This window comes from Lissotriton helveticus, chromosome 12 (genome assembly GCF_964261635.1).
Source record: "Lissotriton helveticus chromosome 12, aLisHel1.1, whole genome shotgun sequence".
NCBI classification, from domain to species: Eukaryota; Metazoa; Chordata; class Amphibia; order Caudata; family Salamandridae; genus Lissotriton; species Lissotriton helveticus.
Window position 1 is genome coordinate 106,783,571 of NC_136073.1, and position 17,872 is coordinate 106,801,442.

General features: G+C 42.4%; 1 protein-coding gene across 1 annotated transcript in view; it reads left to right on the plus strand.

Moving 5' to 3' along the window:
• Nucleotides 1–17,872, plus strand: part of GUCY2D (guanylate cyclase 2D, retinal) — a 345,795-nt gene that overhangs the window by 266,349 nt on the left and 61,574 nt on the right. The window contains exons 13-14 of the mRNA XM_078668830.1: nucleotides 2,463–2,655; nucleotides 2,764–2,938. Coding sequence (XP_078524956.1) covers nucleotides 2,463–2,655; nucleotides 2,764–2,938 — 368 coding nt within the window. The remainder of the gene's footprint in view (nucleotides 1–2,462; nucleotides 2,656–2,763; nucleotides 2,939–17,872) is intronic.

Consider the following 17,872-nt stretch of genomic DNA (forward strand, 5'->3'; position numbering starts at 1 on the left):
TAGCATCTTCCTGACTCCTTCAAACGTGCCTCTGTCCTTTGCATTCTCGCTTAAGCTGTCCTGGCTGTCCTTACCCTGTAACCTCACACAGATTTCCCTCCCTTTTTCCTTTCCTTTCCAAGTCTTGAGCAAGTGAGATTTTGATGTGACTGCACTTGTGTCACAAACACTACCTCTATGGATTTCTCTAGGTGTGACCTATGTCACTACCATGAGTCTCACTTTGTAATCTTTACTCATCAGTCTGGCTTATGCATAGTTTGCTCGCGAAACGGCCACTACAACGCGGCCGTTTCCACGAAATCCTTTACCACGCATGCATTACAACGCATGCGTGGTTACAACGAGAGGCTTTACCACGCATACCTTTACTACGAAATACGTAGTAAAGACATGTGTGGTAAATTAAAAGGAAAAAAAAGGGGGGTTTGGGGGGTCTCCCCCATAAAAACAAAACTAACCTGAAGAGCCGAAGCTGATGCAATCAACGAACGTCGTTAGAGAGGAAACGGAAAGTAACTTCCGCTTCCTCTTAATGACGTACGACCGACGTAACCAAAGAAGATGGAGAGAAGGCGAGTTAAAAGGTAAGGGGCATTTTAGTAAAAAAAAATATATATTAAGGCTTAAGGCAGGGGTAAATATAAGGAGTGGAGGCTAGGGGCATGTAAGGGGAGAGTTATAACCTTTAACAAGAGCATGCCCTCACCATGCATACATTTACAACGAAAAACGTTGTAAATGTATGCGTGGTAAAGGAATATTCGAGGTAAAGGTTATGCGTGGAAAACGAATTCCGTTGTAACACATGCGTGGTAAAGGCATGCGATGCAACGGAATTCTTTGTAACGTCATACAATCAGTTTGCTCTAATGAGACTGATCTTCTGCCCATCGCAAACTTCCTCCGTTGAATGTTGAAAGCACTCTTCTTTCTATCTTATCCTCAGACTATTGTCAGTATTTGGTACTGGTGATCTCTCCGTTCTTCTCCACCGCCTTCACTTGGTGTCTCAGATTCAGCATGAGGCTGCCAAGCCATCTCTGTCATCACCCCTCCTTGTTAGTGTGGTCTCCTCATCCTGTCTGCTGGTGTCCCCCAAGACTCTATCCTTTGATCACCACTCTTCCAATTTTCACAACCACCTTGTTCTGGACTCTTTTCCTACAGTTATTCACAACACTTTTATGCCCACAGCTCTCTGATCATAAATTCCTTCTCTTCTTTCAGATGCCACCTTCACACTGTCTCCTGCTGACTCTCTGCCATCCAATCCTTCATGCTTTCACATTCCTCATACCTCAACTTCAACAAAATTGATATTTCTTGCCTTCCTTCTCTTTCTTAATGCTATACCTGCACCTTTGGTTGTATTATTCCTTTCACCTGTATATCCTTAATTTACAGTCAGCTAAAACTCTTATTCCTGCTTTTGTTTCTGCTTTTGTCTTCACTCACCTTGCTCTGTGCTCCCTGTACATACCTTCCTACCTGTATGCTTTGTCCACAGCAATAAGTCTTCAATTCTGCTGTTACACTCTTCAAAATCATTCTGTTGTCCACATTTCCTCAGTTCCCTTCTTTCCCAGATGGTCACAATTTCCTTCTAGTCTCAATTTACACATTCTAAATCATCTTCAAGCGTGGCGCTGGTCAATTCTTCCTGTATCTTCCTTCTCTGTTCACTTGTTTCCAACCTACAACCTCCCTTCACATCACACACCTTTCTGGCTTCTCCTCGCCTTTTCTCTCACTATCCCAATTCTGCTTCTCCATCTTCTGCTCTTTATCTCACTCCTATTGCCAAAACTACAGAACCCTCTTCCTGTCCCTTACCAGCTGTAACAATACTGACTTCCTTCCATCCTTTGTGAAGCCTTAATGAGCTCTTGCTAGCCTAACCCTCATTGCCTCAACTGTCCCCCCAATTACGCCTTATAGTTTGCACAATTAATTTGTCTACTGTGCACACTATCAATGGCACTTTTTTGTTATAAAAAGTGTGTCAGGGAAGCAAAGGGGAGGCAAATGAGAGAAGGGAATCAGTGGAGAAGAGCAGGGAGAGGCAAGGACCAATGAGAAAGCGCATGAGAAGATAGAATGGGGCTTAGAAGAATGAAGGAAATGTGGAATGGACATCATGTGCTTTCCTGTTTATCACTTTTTCTAAGCCTGGGTACCCATCACCTATCGTTCTGTTATACCTTCTTTATTTGTCAACATCTCCCTCTTTGTTGTCTAAATCTTACTCCCCTGTGTATTGACTTTTCCCTCATTCTCTTCCAAATGTTTTTCTTGTTTCTTCATTCTTTCCCTTTGATGCCATTTGGTCACACTCCCTTCTTTTAATTTTTATTTCCTCTTTCTACCTGAACTGTTTCCCAACCTTACTTTCTTCTTTCTCCTCACTACTCTCCCTTCACCATTTTCCCTCTTTTATCTTGTTCCCTTCCCTGAGGTAGATCTGTTGCAGAAGCCCTGAAAACTGGAGCCCCAGTACGGCCAGAATATTTTGACCAGGTGACTATCTACTTCAGTGACATTGTGGGCTTCACAACCATCTCAGCCTTGAGTGAGCCCATCGAGGTGGTCGATCTGCTCAATGACCTCTACACACTCTTTGATGCCATCATCGGCTCTCATGATGTCTATAAGGTAAGCACTGCACAGTGCAGTGTGATGAGGATAGCGCTACTGCAAAGATAATGCGTTCATTCAATGCACCTGTTTACCATTCGGTCCTCCTCTCTATTTCTCCCATAGGTGGAAACTATTGGAGATGCTTACATGGTGGCATCAGGGCTGCCCAACCGCAACGGTAACCGCCATGCAGCCGAAATCTCCAATATGTCTCTTGATATCCTGAGCTCCATGGGATCCTTCCGGATGCGACACATGCCTGATGTCCCTGTGCGGATCCGTATTGGACTGCACTCAGGTTGGTGCTGCTAGCTACCTCTCCCTGCTCGCTATGGGTCAATGTTTTTGTCACACCTTCAGTATTGTCCACCAAGACTATCATATTTGTGTTGGCCCTATTACCACCTTTAGCAGATTTCTTTTTGCATCACTTGCACTCACCCATTTAACATGGTTGTCTTTTATGTCAATTTGATGTGGCTATCACCTGTCTCACCAGGCCAACTCTTGCTGCTCTTGAAGTTCTAGAACCAGGGAGCTGCAGAGTGTTGAAAACAAGACAAATAGCAGCAGAATGCAAATGAGGTTACCTCAATCCAGTAAATAATGTGCAAAATTGTGAAGGCTTTTGTTGGCAAATATAGTGAAGTCTTTTTAAATTCTGCAGGTTTCCTGCTGTTTGTAAAGGTTGCAATGTGTTTAAATATTCTGACACAGAAACTTTTTGCAGAGCAGTATCTTCCTCATATCTTTGAAGGCCTGAATGTTCGCTGCATGCAAAGTTTCCAAAGTTCACATAGTGCAATATTAAGTTCGCCAAACTTTCCGTACATATTTTAAATTTGATATAAACAAATATTTGGGTCCATAGTTTCACTGGTCCTTTACTGTGTGTTGAGGTAGACACATCTCAACCTATGCAGCTAAGGTTGTAGTGTTAAAGCAGTGTCAGTAATAGCAGCTCATTCCGTCCTGAATTAATTTGCTAGAGCCTTTTTGACCTTTCAGATACACCGCGGAGAAGCCTCCTAGTTCCCTGTGGGCTAGTAGTCCTGTTCTTACGAGTGTCAATGAAATATTGGCTTTGAGTGGCTGGATACCTGAGCCATGCATCAGACAATCTTCCTTTCTTCTAATCTCAGTTCTCTCTCTTCTATGGGAGCATCCATACTCTCTTGTGTCTTCCTATTGACGAATACAAGAGCTGTTGACCTCAATCCCAACATCTCAAATCTTACCAGAGTCCAGTGTAGGAGGCATCTTCTGTAGAGTATTGTCTCCTTTATGTCAGGATTGATGTGGATTTGTAGTCCAAAGAATATCATGCCCTTGCAACAGAAGGGCTATATGTGCTTATTACCTTTAGCGATGCCATGCTCCACCTCAAAGAAGGGCAGTTGTGCTCGTAACCTTCCCAACATAGGTGTCCTTCACAGGCCACATGGTGGTATTCTTCTTCCTCAGAAGGTTGTTGCCGCTGATGAAGAACCTGAGCCTCAGTGTGGAGCTCGCTCAAGGCTGCAACACCACTCGTATCTGGGTCTCCTTCAGTTTCATTGTAAATATAATATATTTATAGCAATTGAGAAATTACATTCAGGTAAGCCAATGTCAAAGTCGCTTACAGTTGAGTTACTCCAAAAACAAATCTGTTAATTTATCAATGAATAGATCATTCATGTAGGGATACAGAGATAGGGAAAGGAAAAACACGGGTGTATGTATTCAAAAACATGATTATATATTGATTGAAAATTATTAGTTATAAAGGGTACAAAATCAAGAATCAACACAATGTAGCCAGAAGTAAAAGATACATAAGGTTAAATAGTCTTCATAGTTACAATTGTGAACTACTTTTCACAAAATGTTTGTAGGCAATCTGAAGGGTTTACACAAGCCAAAATTGCCTGTAGTACAATAAAATAAGGAATAGGTTGATAGTCGATGTTTCGGTCTAATGTTGTCTTTGTCCGTTAGACCATCCTCAGGACATTGCTTATGGATAAAAAGACCCCCCCCCGGTCAAGCCTTTAAAATTCTCTGGGGACCACATCCCCCGGGGCTACTACTTATAAAAATAGGGAGGGGCCACCCGCCCCCCTCCCTGAGCCACAAATGGCTCCAGGGACTCCTTCCCCAGAAATCTGCTCACATACTGCGTCCCGGGGAGCCCGTCCCTGGGACACAATGGCTTCTCAGGCAGGAAAACTTGTGTTTGCTTCCACCTAGCGGGAATTTTTTTTAAACCTCTGCTAAACGGCATCAAACACAGTGTCTGCTCCCAGTGGGCGGTAGCTTTAAAAACTACACACGCCATCTGGCTGACTTGGGATCTGTGTCTCTATCCGCTCTGATGCAGAAGGGAAACAGATCAACATATTGCTCACACCTGGAAGGAAGAGCATAAATAGCTGCTCCCTCCGGGCACTGCAATGATGGCTTCCCCAGTGTTGTGCATGGTGGGTACCAGGGCACGCACCTTCAAATAATGCTGGCCCGGGGGACGGGGTCGACAGGGCAAGAATAAGTTCAGGGATGGGGGCCACACGCCCCATTGGGATGAGGTCCCCAAGGCCTAATCAGACTCCTGGATAGGGGGCCACGTTGCCCCTCTCCCTTTTAAAATCCTTAGGGCCAGGGGGGATGGGGCCCCCAGGGCCTAATGTGGCTCAGGGAGGATGCTTGCATGCCCACTTCCCTTAGATTTTGCTCCTGGGTATGGGGTGTCTGGGGGCTCAAGAAGGCTTGGAAATGGGTGCTCCAAGGCCTATTAAGGCATGCAAAGTGGTGTTGCATGCCCTCGGCTCCTGTTTAATTGCATTAGACCCCAGGGGATGGGGTTCTTGGGGTCAATTAAGGGTCGGAACTGCACACCTCGCTCCGTTTCATATACTTTGGCCTCAGGGGATGAGGTCCCTGTGCCCTTAAGCCAACCCTATTCTGCGCATGGCAAATGCTGTGCACGGTGTGGTGTTGACAGCCTGCTGATGATTGGAAGCAGGGCCTGGCTTCAACACAGGGGGGGGGAGTTGCCTCCAGATGGGTTGTCCATAGCGTATATATATATATATATATGTATGTAATCTTGTTTGGCTACTTGGAATGCTCTGGATTAAGGTGTCAACATGAATGTGCTGCCCTTCTTGTGGATGTATTATACTTTACTGTGATTTGTAAATGGAGAGGCGCCATGAACATGAACAATATTTTCCCTGTAGTTACCCCGTAGTTACATGAAGAAATAAAACAATCGAACAGTGCCAAGGTGCTAGTCTAATGAAATGCTCAAGGTGGGACAGAGACAGTGAACATGTGCCCTTCCATTTCTGGTGTTTTGCAGTAGTTTTAAGATCTTCTTGTTCCTCAAATGGGTGTAATTTCTGCTACATGAAGACAATGTTTACCTCGTCTTTTCATTGCTTGATTTTGCTCATGAGAAAGTGTCGCTCATAGTCATTGAATGTCACTTATAATTACACTGAAATTAAGAAAATGTCACACATCAGCAACCTGAAATATTGGCAGCTATGATTCAGTAGTTATAGTTAGCTGAGATAACTATTACTTACGCCCCTGTAATGCACTGCTTATGACCTCATATATTACATCACTCATGACACGGTCAGTGAAATCACTGATGACATCTCAAATGACAACACTGATGACATCATCAAATGAGTGTAAGTGTTTTCTAAAAGTTTATGAGTGTTAAATAACCCTGGGCGTAGTTCGCGTAGTAGCGCTACGCGTAGCTATGCGAAGTGCACTTCGCACTACATGAGCTACGGGAAGTGCACTTTGCACTACACGAGCTACGCGAACTGCATAGTGCACTGTGCAAAATGCTGTTCGCACTGATTGCACAGTGCCGGATGCTTGTCCACACAGTGCAATCAGTGCAAACCGCATCTTGCACAGTGCAAGCGGTCGTTTTCTGCCACTCAAGTCGATTTCCACTCGAGCGGCAGCTTTCTCAACGCGGACTGGTAGTTTCTCATCGCGAGCAGTCTCGAGCATACGCGACCACTCGCAATGAAATCCTGACCTCCTCGCGTTGAGACTCTCGCCAGGAGGTTTATTTTCCACGCTTGCGATCGCCAACTTGATGTTGCTGATCGCGAATGAGGAAAAAGTCTTGCCAGGGTGTCCTTTTGCTCGCTCGCAGTCGCCAACTTGATGTTGAGGACCTCGAGCAAGGAAATAATGACCGCTACGCGTGTTTGCAATGTGCTACGTGCAATTAGTGTAGTGCAAAGTAGCCCAAACTTCGCAAAATATGCAAGCGTAGCCTAGTACTTCACCCAGGGTTAGTGTTAAACATGTATGCTAAGCCACCATAAAACTTAAATATATATACTTCGTGTACTACTAATGAGTGATACTACACTACGAGTGAAATGAGAGCCTAAATAAAACATCCCTGTAACCTATGTTTCTTTCAAAGGATTTCTAAGGTTTTTTTAATTCTATTTTTTAACTATAATATCCCTGTAATCTTTTGTTTTTTTTTGTGTCATAATTCTTTATTGAAAAAATAAAGAAAAATAAATACATAAAAGTGTAGCACAAGATAATGGACTATTGACAGTACATATACTAATGTGCTATAAAGGAGAGAAAGCTATATATAAGAGGAGAGAGGAAGGAGAAAAGAAAAAGGGATAAAGTAAAAGACAAAAGGTCAATAATGAAAGAGAGGAATATTGTCTATGGTATGCTTAAAAATCCATACCACCTGTCATTCATCACCATGAGACAGGATAGACATTAAGGACCATGGGTAAAGCAAATAAAACGGATAAAATTGGATTTACAAAAGTATTAAATATGTAAAATGTAGTGTACATTGAGAATGATGGGAGGTCCTAAAGAATCCTAAGTATATAAATATATAGTTGAAGCATTAAATAAATAGACAAATATATGATCAAATAGATGTATGAATAAATAGAAGAATGAATACTTAAATAGAGAAAAAATGACTTATCCTTACTTAGAAAAAGAAAAAACAATAGCATAAGAAAACAAAAAAAGGAAAAAGAGAAAATAAGATAAGAAGAAATCAGATAAAAAATATGAGGAAGAGAGAAAGAGATAGGGACAGAGTGAGGGAAGAGGGGGGAGAAAGGCAAAAGGGGAAAGATGAAAGGAGAAATATGAAATAAAGGAGACGAGAGGGTAAGTTAGGAAAAGAAAGCATTCAGGAGTCTCGGAGAAAAGAAGCCCATACTTGTTGGAACATTTCTTCCTGATATTGTAATCTGTATATTATAGGAACATGGGATGCTGTCTGAATCATTGCTACCATCCAGTCCTCCTTCGAGGGGGGATTAGGCGATTGTCATAGTCTCAAGACACAAATTTTGGCTGTAGAGAGTGCAGTATGTAATAGACGACTCTGTGGGCGTGTAATATCAGGAAAGCTCTTAAGATCAATTAATAGAATAATGGGGGGTGTAAGGGGAAGTTGGAGGGAAATTGTTTCCTTAAGAGTATCCCCTATTTGAGTCCAAAGGACATTCCCAGAGTATATGAAGGTCACAATTAATTCCAGAACACCTCCAGCACATAGAATGTGGCAATAATCCTGCTCTTTGTAATTTCAAAGGTGTCCAGTACCAGTCATGCAAGGTTTTGAAAAGACAAAATTTCAAGCATGCTTCTCGAGAACCTTTGTCCAAGGCTTGCAACATGTCCGGCCAAACATCTTCATCTATGATAATGTGTAAGCGTTCCTTCCATTTCTCACGAAGAGCTTTAAGAAGTGGTTGTGAGTATAAGTAATTAGTTAGAGCACAATATAATCCAGACATTACACCCTTATGACATCCCCAAATAAGAAGATAGTCAAATATCGGCAGTACTTCTAAAGTCCAAGGAGAAGGACCTAAACATTGCCTCAGACAATGTTATGCAGTTGCAAATGCCGCAAGATGTGGTGTAGAGGAAGATCAAATTCCTCACAAAGTAGGTGAAAGGATTTAAATTCTCCATTTAGTATGACCTGATCTAATGTCTGGATTCCTCTTGAACTCCAACTGGACCAATGAAGCGCATGACCATATATTCAGATACTCTCGTTAACCCAAAGTGGAGCATTAGAATGCAAACGATGAGCAACCCTAAGAACACGATGTGCTTGATGCCATGCTTAATATATAGCTTGCGATTCAGAAAAGGGGGTGGTGATGAACAGAGTGCCTGAATTAAGCAGACCACTCTTACCCAGTCCAAAGATCAGGGCTTGATCCATCACCGTTTTTTAGCTCACTGCACCATCCCAGCTCAGAACTTGGCTATATGCAAATTAGTCTGTTCCTGTCCCAGTGCATGATGGGAACAGGGCAAACCAAACTACCAAGCCAATTCTTGTACTGGGAAGGAAACAAGCTTCCGGGGACCGGTTTCTGCCATTTCAGGCGTCGTCGGCCCGGCTTGCTTGAATCCTGATGGTGCAATGAGCAAGGGACTCACATCTGAGTATACCCTTCCACGCTTATGGTGGACAAAATGATTCAGAAAAGGGGGAGGTAATATATAGCTTGCATCACAGGATACGAAGGAGATATTCATGAACTGCGAGCCCTATATAAAAATTCAAGGCCATCATTACAGTTAAATCGTGAGTGTTCTATTGTAACACATTGTGGAGGTAAGCTTATTGTGCCAGTTGTAAGGCTAAAGAGTAATGCTCCAGCGATGGCAAATCTAAACCACCATGGGAGCATCGAGCTATTAATATTGCACCAGCTAAATGAGGACGCATAGATCCCCATACAAAAGCCCATATACTGCGCAGTGTGGATAAGGGAACTGCAATTGGAAGCATTCCAAGAACATAAGTAAAGCAAGTTAGAGTGACCATTCATACCGCTTGTACTTTTCCCCACATGTAAAAACCCAAAAGAGACCACTTGGCAAAATCAGTTTCCATTTGTCCTATAAGAGGTGAGAAATTATTCGAGACCATCCCCTCCAATCCGTGATTAATCAAAATTCCCAAGTATTTTAAGTGGGATGATTTCCACCAAAAAGGGATGTCATCAATTGATACTTTTGTGATGCCATAAGAGAGTGGAAGAGCTTCACCTTATAACCAGAAAGGGTAGAAAACCTATTAATAATCTCAAGCAAGGCTAGTAAAGAATGAGAGACATCCTTAAGAGTATGAATGAATGAATGAATGAATGAATGAATGAATGTAATCTTGTAAAGCGCAGACTTAGCCCAAGGGCATCAAGGCGCTGGTGCGGGGCAACCAGACACAGGAAAAAATAGATCTTAAGAAAAGGAATCAGGGAAAAGCCAGGTTTTTAATGCCTTGCGAAATAACAAAAGAGAGGCCTGGCCGGAGATCTCTAGAGGGAGAGAGTTCCACAGTTTGGGCGCGGCCGTGGAAAAGGCTCTGCCACCCCATTTGGCCTTCTGGAACCTAGGGACAACAAGAAGGTTTTTATGAACAGATCGAAGGGGTCTACTAGGGGCATAATGCTAGACAAGCGACTTGATGTTTTCAGAGCCGGCATCATAAAATGCTTTGTGGGTCAGACACAGGATTTTGAAAGTGATCCTGCAGTCCATCAGAAGCCAGTGCAGGCTCCTGAGTGTGGCCTTGGCTGAACTGTGTCTCGGGAGATTCAGTACCAGCCTAGCTGTAGGAAGGATATCATCAGCATATAACTATAACTTAGATACACCTCCCGCTACAGGTATTCCATGGATCTGCGACGAGTGACGAATAAGTGAGGCAAGGGGTTTCATCGCCAATAAGAATAAAAGGGGAGAGAGGGATTAGCCTTGGCGAGTGCCCCTTTGAATTGGAAAAGTTCAGATAAAAAACTGCTGCAGTGGACTTGGGTCACAGGATTGTCATATAGTAGTCGAACCTTAGAAATGAATGGATACCCTAGGCCAGAGCGTTTCATGGCGGCAAAGAGATAGACCCAGTTAATGCGGTCAAATGCTTTCTCTGCATCCAGGGAAAGGGCCACAACATCTTCCGTCATCTCTTTTGTAGCCCACAAAATATGAGCTAATGTTCGTAGGTGATTTCTAGAGGAACGACCTGGGACAATGCCAACCTGAGAATGGTGTATGATGGATGGAGTGACTTTGCGGAGTTGGGATGCTAAAATACTTGCCAAGATTTTAAAATTCCCATTTATTAGGGAGATAGGACGAAAACTACCACAAGCAAGCGGATCTCTACCCGGCTTAGGTATAACCGCAATGAATGCCCTATTAAAAATAGGACCAAGTGAGGATGTCTGAACAGCTTAATGAAAGGCAGAATAAAGAGTATCAATTGTTTCTTCCCCAGACCATTTATAATACTCTGCATAAAAACTGTCTTCTGCTGGGGATTTGTGATAAGGTAATTTGGCAATCGCTGCAGCAATTTCCTCTCTGCTAATGTTGCTGTCAAGTAAGTCCCTAGCTTCATCTGTAAGGCATGGAAGATCACTATCCGCAAGGTAGGCAGCTAATTGATCTTCATTTGCTGAAGTCTCAGGAGTGTAAAGTTTTTCATAAAAGGATGCAAAAGTATTTACTATTTCTTTTGGCTTAGTTAGAATCATACCTGATTCCATCCTTATTGCAGGTGTAGCCATGGCAGATTCACGTTGTTTAAGCTGTGCTGCAAGCAGTCCGCCTGCTTACTCCGCTGATCATAATGTCTACCTTTTAGACGTTGAAGGGCATATTCAGCTTTGGAAGTATATAGATTGTTAAGTGACGTTTTAGCTAACTCTAAGATGTTGCTGTTGGGTTTAGTGTGACAAGAAGAATATATACATGCAGATAACCCTGAATTGAATGAATCCATGTCCCTGCTTCAAGACATGTCCACCCTTGGACTCCAACTTCATAATTCGGACCCCACTCATGAAGGGGGTCACCTTCTGGATTTACTTTTTTCTAATTGCTCCACTATGTCTGGTATAGTCACCACTCAGTTAGATTGGACAGATCACTATCTGCTGGAGTTTCACCTTCCAACAAAAAATAAACTGATACCTCATAAAACCCTTCCTCCCATATGGCGACGTCAATGGCATAAAGTCACCATAGAAGGACTACAGAAGGTTTGGGAAATACCCACATCCCTTGATACAGACAAAGTAGAAGATACCCTAATCAAATTCAAGGGTTCTCTAACAAAGGCAATAGACAAGCTAGCACCCCTCAAACTCCACAAACAATTCCCCACCCACAAGAAGGAGAAATGGTACACAGAAGTACTAAGAAGTGAGAAGCAAGGGTGTAGAAGATTGGAAAAGAAGTGGAGGAAGTCACACCTCAACGTAGATAGGATAGCCTTCTCCGAGGCCCAATCCACATACTACAAAAATATCAGAAAAGCCCGCAAGAATAGTTTGGCCCAGCAGATTTCAGAGGCAGGCAACTCCTCGAAGGAATTATATAAAATTCTTGAATCCTTTGTGAAACCAACTGCATGTGCTAGCGCAGACGATTTTTCTCTGCCACTCTGCGAAGAGATATCCATGTACTTCGAGAGCAAAATTAACATAATTTATGACAAAATCCTGAATGCCACCCTCACTAACAGTGGCAGACATGCCCCCAATGTCAGCGCTACTAGGACGACCTCACAGCAAAGAACAGTATCGCTACTTACTTTTCCCCCAATATCTGATACCGATCTCCCCCCCCTAATAAACCACATAAAATCTGGCTCTCCTAACGACCTCATACCTGCAAGAATGATGTCCACTCTCTGCCCCTTCCTAGGTCCATTCATACAAACTATACCTAATAAATCCCTCAGCGAAGGGCAGGTACCGTCTGAGTGGAAACAAGCAGTCGTAAATCCAATCAGGAAAAATACCACACTCCCCTGGTCGGATTTATCTAATCTGCGACCCATATCCCTCCTACCCTATCTCAGTAAACTCACCGAGAAGCATGTAAATACCCACCTGTCGAACTACATCGAGGCAGCGGAGGGCCTGGACCTATCTCAATCTGGTTTCAGGCCCAACCACAGCACTGAATCTGCCCTCCTCTCCGTGACCGACAACATCAGGATGTCACTGGACAGGGGGGAGTCGGTGATTCTAGTGCTGTTAGACCTGTCCGCTGCCTTCGACACGGTATCACATGATCTCCTACTTGAAAGACTGAGAGATGTGGGGGTGGGAGGCACAGCCTTGTTATGGCTGCATAGCTTCCTCTCAGACCGAACACAAGGCGTCAGACTGGGCTCTCATTCCTCACCATCGAGAGAACTAGCAAAAGGAGTGCCACAGGGCTCGTGCCTCAGCCCCACGCTGTTTAACATTTATGTGGCCCCTTTAGCTAATCTGATAAGATCTTTTGGATTTACCCCTGTATCGTACGCCGATGACACCCAGCTGCTCTTCCCTTTCCAGACCCTAACACCGGCAATTCAGTCTTCATTTGCTGATGGGATGAGGGCAGTAGCACGCTGGATGTCAAAAAACTTTCTTCAGTGCAACGTATCAAAAACCGAGGTCATGCTGTTTGAAGGGGCGACCCTTCTTTGGTCCCCGCAGTGGTGGCCTCTGGAGTTGGGCCCCGTACCCAACCCTAAACAAACAGCAAAAAATCTCGGCGTCAAATTAGATCAGGCACTCCTGCTTAAGGAGCACACCACGCAAGTGGCGGGTGCCTGCCTCCATGTGGTGGGGCTTTTGAGACGTGCTTTTCCTTTCCTACCCGAAAGCCATAGGAAAACTCTCATTCAGACCCTCATCATAAGCAGATTGGATTACTGCAACGGCCTATATCTCTCAGCTAATGTAGAACAGTTAGACAAACTACAGGTGGTACAGAACACGGCTGCTAGACTGGCCCTCAATGCCCCCCCCCAGAACGCCTTCCCGCCCTCTTCTCCATCAACTTCACTGGCTACCTATAAAACAACGCATCAAGTTTAAAGTCTGTAACATCATTTATCGATGCCTGTTTGGTACCAGCCCCAGGTACCTGAAAGAAAAATTCCTGCCCTACATCCCGGGACGCACTCTCCGCTCCAGCAACCATCTGTTGCTTCAGGTCCCAAAGATAAAAAGAGCCAGACAGGGTGGCCGAGCACTGTCCTACACAGGACCAATCCTGTGGAACTCCTTACCCACCGAGCTGAAACAGACCAGGACCTTGGAGTTGTTCAGGAAAAAACTGAAGACATACCTCTTTACCCTGTATTAAGCCTGTCTGATCCCCCATCCCCAGCTCTATTCTTACAGTAATCTGCCAAAAGCAAGTAACAGCGCAGAGATATCCCTTCGGGAATTGAGTCACGCGCTTAACAAGCAAATAAATAAATAAATAAATAAATATACGTGTAAGAGAGATAATTTGGGCCTCAAGTTCAGTATGACACAGGGATGCTGATTTATTGGTATCGGCTGCATCTCTTATTAGTTATCCACGAATAGTTGCCTTCGCAGCCGCCCATATGGTTCTACAGGAGGTAACTGATGATTTGTTATTGATTAAGTAATCAGAAAAATGAGAACGAAGTTGGACATTACCTTGGGGTTAGCGGTATCTCTGAATATTCATACGCCCTGGTTTATGGCCTGGGGAAGTTAGACCTATTTCTAGAGTAAGAAGAACCAGGGAGTGATCGGAAAGGCCAGCTTCAAAAATGAGGGACTCACTAATGCTAATGAATGGGAAATAATAACATAATCAATCCTGGATTGTGGGCCATGAGCAGAAGAAAGGAATGTGTATTCCTTATCTGAGGGATGACAGAGGCGCAAATGATTCACCAATCCGTGGTCTGATGTTATTTATCTCAGCAAAGATGTCTTCTTCATAACATCTATCTAAGGAACCTGTTCTGTCCAGACTGTGTCACGAGCTAGATTCCAATCACCGCCAATGATACAGCTAGATGCTCCAATTTCAGTTAGCAATCGGTTCAATTTGAGAAGATAGGAATGTTTAGCTTTCGTTGGAGCATATACTGAGCCAACACAAAGGATCCTATCTCCTATTTTTAAGTTAGCAAAGAGGTATCTGCCTTCTGGATCAACCCAGGTCTTGACAATTGTGAAATGTAGTGATTTGTGTAAGAGAATAGCTACTCCACATTTCCATGGCTGACCCTTTTCAGAGGAAGATTGTGTTGTCAATCCACAATGAATTACTTTTCCCACCCAATGTTGCTGTGATTTAGATGATCCTAAAACATCCAAGAGAGCCTCTTGCAGAAGAGCAATATCAGTTCTTTTCATTTGCAAATAAGAGAGTACTTTCTTACGTTTAATAAAATGCATAAGCCCTTTAATATTCCACAAAAGAATACGTAATGGAGAAAGAAGACATGTTCACTGTCATAGTTATTTTAGAAGGCGTAGGAGGCTAGTTTGACCGAAAAACTCATGTAAGGAATGAGAGGTGTTAGTTTAAGGGAGGAGTGAAATAAAGAAGAAAATATATAATAGTGAAAGCTGTACAAATTTTGGGGTGTATCAGGGTAAAGAAGGGAGATAGAGAATAAGGAAAATACTATGTAAGAGAATGGGGATGGAAAAAGGAATGAAGGAAAAGAAAAGGAAAGGAAAAAGAGGGGAGATGGAAAATAAGTAAGTTCCGGGTAAGGAGAGAGGTCAAAGATGAAATCAGAAAGCTTCTAGAAAATTCCAAGAAGATTAAAGGACTGTGAGAAGGAAAAATAAGAGAGTTGCTTATAAGTACATGGGAGAATACGGGAAATGGGGGGAAATTAAGATTCTAGGAAAACTGGAAGAAAGACAAAAGAAATAAAGGGAAAAATAGTAGACGTGCTCCGTGGGGGAAACATAGCACTGGGGAAATAGGACTGCTCTCTGCGGGTCTGAACTTTTGGGCTATGCGCACCAGATGAGCCCCGTCCGGTGACAAAGTCAATTGTAAAAGTTACATGTGTACAATAATAGTAAAAGCATTGAGGTTGAGATAGTAAGAATATTTAAGTATTCAGAAGATCAGGTTATTTGATCTACAGTATAAAGATTGGAGTTAAAAGTTGAAGAGATAGGGAGAAACAAAAAAGCATCTTGAGAATCTAGTGTTCAAGGAAAGGAGGAGATCAAAGAAACAAATAGAGAAAGAGAAAAGAAGAAAGAAAGCCTATATAAAATGAGTTTATCATAAACATAATATTATTATAGAAGTTTGCGTAACATAGTAGTAACGGAAACAGAATATTACATATCATACATAGGAGTTATCACAATTAAATATTATCATATATAAAATTAACACCATGTAGATAAATAGTATCATTGTTTAATATTGACACAATTAAAAATTAAATATTATTATAATGCACTTATATTATAACTATTGGTTAAACAGAGAAAGAGGGGGAGGAGATATGTGGGAAGAGAACGAAAGAGGAGGAACATTAAAGTACATATCATGCCTAGCAAATAAGCAGGAATTAAGAAATAGAATCAGTAAATAGTTATCCTAATTTATAGCATGTAAGAATATACAATATATGAAAGGTAAGAGTATGTGGGTATTCAAGTTTTCAAATTCTCGAGTATTTAACCCGTGATGTATAGATATCAGGATTAAAGGTTGAGGGAATAGGGGGTAGGAGACAACCTTCCTAATAGTGCAACATTAAAGAAAAGTAGGAAATCGGAGGAGGCAAAAAGGGAGGAAGACAAAGGAGAAGATCTGGATCGTAGGAAATTATCATTTGTAGGATACAGTCAAAACAAGTATAGCATACCATTGAGATGATAGTTAAAAATTATCATAGTTGAATATTAGAACAGCTAAAGATTAACATAGTTAAATATTAACATAGTTAGATAGTTATATAGTATCATAATCATAACTAAATTATTTGATATATTTTTGTTAAAAAGGAGAAAGAGGGAGAGAAAGATGCAAGAAGGGGTCAAAAAAGAGGATGAACATTCTGAAGCATATAATATATTCCAAGTGAGCAGAAATTCAGGTCTATAACGAGTAATCCTAGTTCATGTCTTATATTGAAAGATTAACAATAATAAAAGTATAAGTAGAGAGGCAGTGTATAACGTTGTGAGGACAAATAGAAGGTAGCATAGTTATACATTAGAAAAAGGGAATAGGGTAAAATAGGGACATTATAAGCAAAAAATTAATAACAAGGAGAACTAATGTTCAGGTACTCATCCAATCATCGTCTTCAGCAGGCAAAGAAGATAACAGACTTCCATCAATTCATCCATGTAAGAAGGTAGAATTTCCAGCGTAAAGTTCAAGAGTTCAAGACATGCTCTCTTAAGATGAAGGGAAGTGTAAGAGGAGTACATGATTTGACTTTGATTCTTTACTGTACAGGGCTATTACTATCTAAAGCACCTATTCAGCATCATCTTCTTCAATGAGTGTCAAGACAACAAATATCAAATTTCTCAATAATGTAGGTAGGTCAGTCATTCGACATATTTCAAGAGACACCATCCTCTGAGAAAGGGGGATTAAGAGGAGAGCGTGATTTGTCTCTGTCTCATTGCTGTGAGAGGGCAGTCACCGCTTGAAGAGGCTGTGCTCGATCTCCCATGGGTCGAACAGGTCGATCGGGGTCCTATCCTCTACTCTTGCACCGGCCTGAGCTATGTCGAGACCCACCAGAGGACATCATAGATATCGATGATTGGGGTTAGGATTGGAATTCAAATTCTGGTAGAGACGCAGAACACTCCATGTTTTGAGTAGAAAGACTGTCCAAAAAATTACAAAGGTCTTCCGGATTAAAGAAGTCTTTGGTTGTTCCATCTTAGGTGATACGTAGACATGCCAGCTCAAATAGGCCGTATTTGATATCAAGCTGACTCAGAAGAGGTCTAAGTGAAAGAAAAGCTTTACGATGGTCGTTGGTTTCTTTAAAAAAATCTGCTGCCATTCTGATCATATGACTTTGAAATGTATATGGGCCATGTGTATGAGACGCTCTGATCAATTGACGGGCTTATTCATGGCATAGAAAGCAGACAATGAGTGGATGTGGTCCTGTGTTTTTCCCTATGTTGGGTGGTCTGATGTTTTGGGCCCTCTGCATTTCCAATGGTGTATCGAAGATAAGACCTGTGAGTTTTGGAAGAACTTCTGCAAGAATGGATTTGGCATCTAGACCTTCTATTTTCTCTGGAAAGCCCGAAAAACAAACATTGTCTCGATGACTTCTATCTTCTGAGTCCACTACTTAACTCCTGAGGAAGAGAAGCTTCTGGTCTCGGTCTGGAATAGC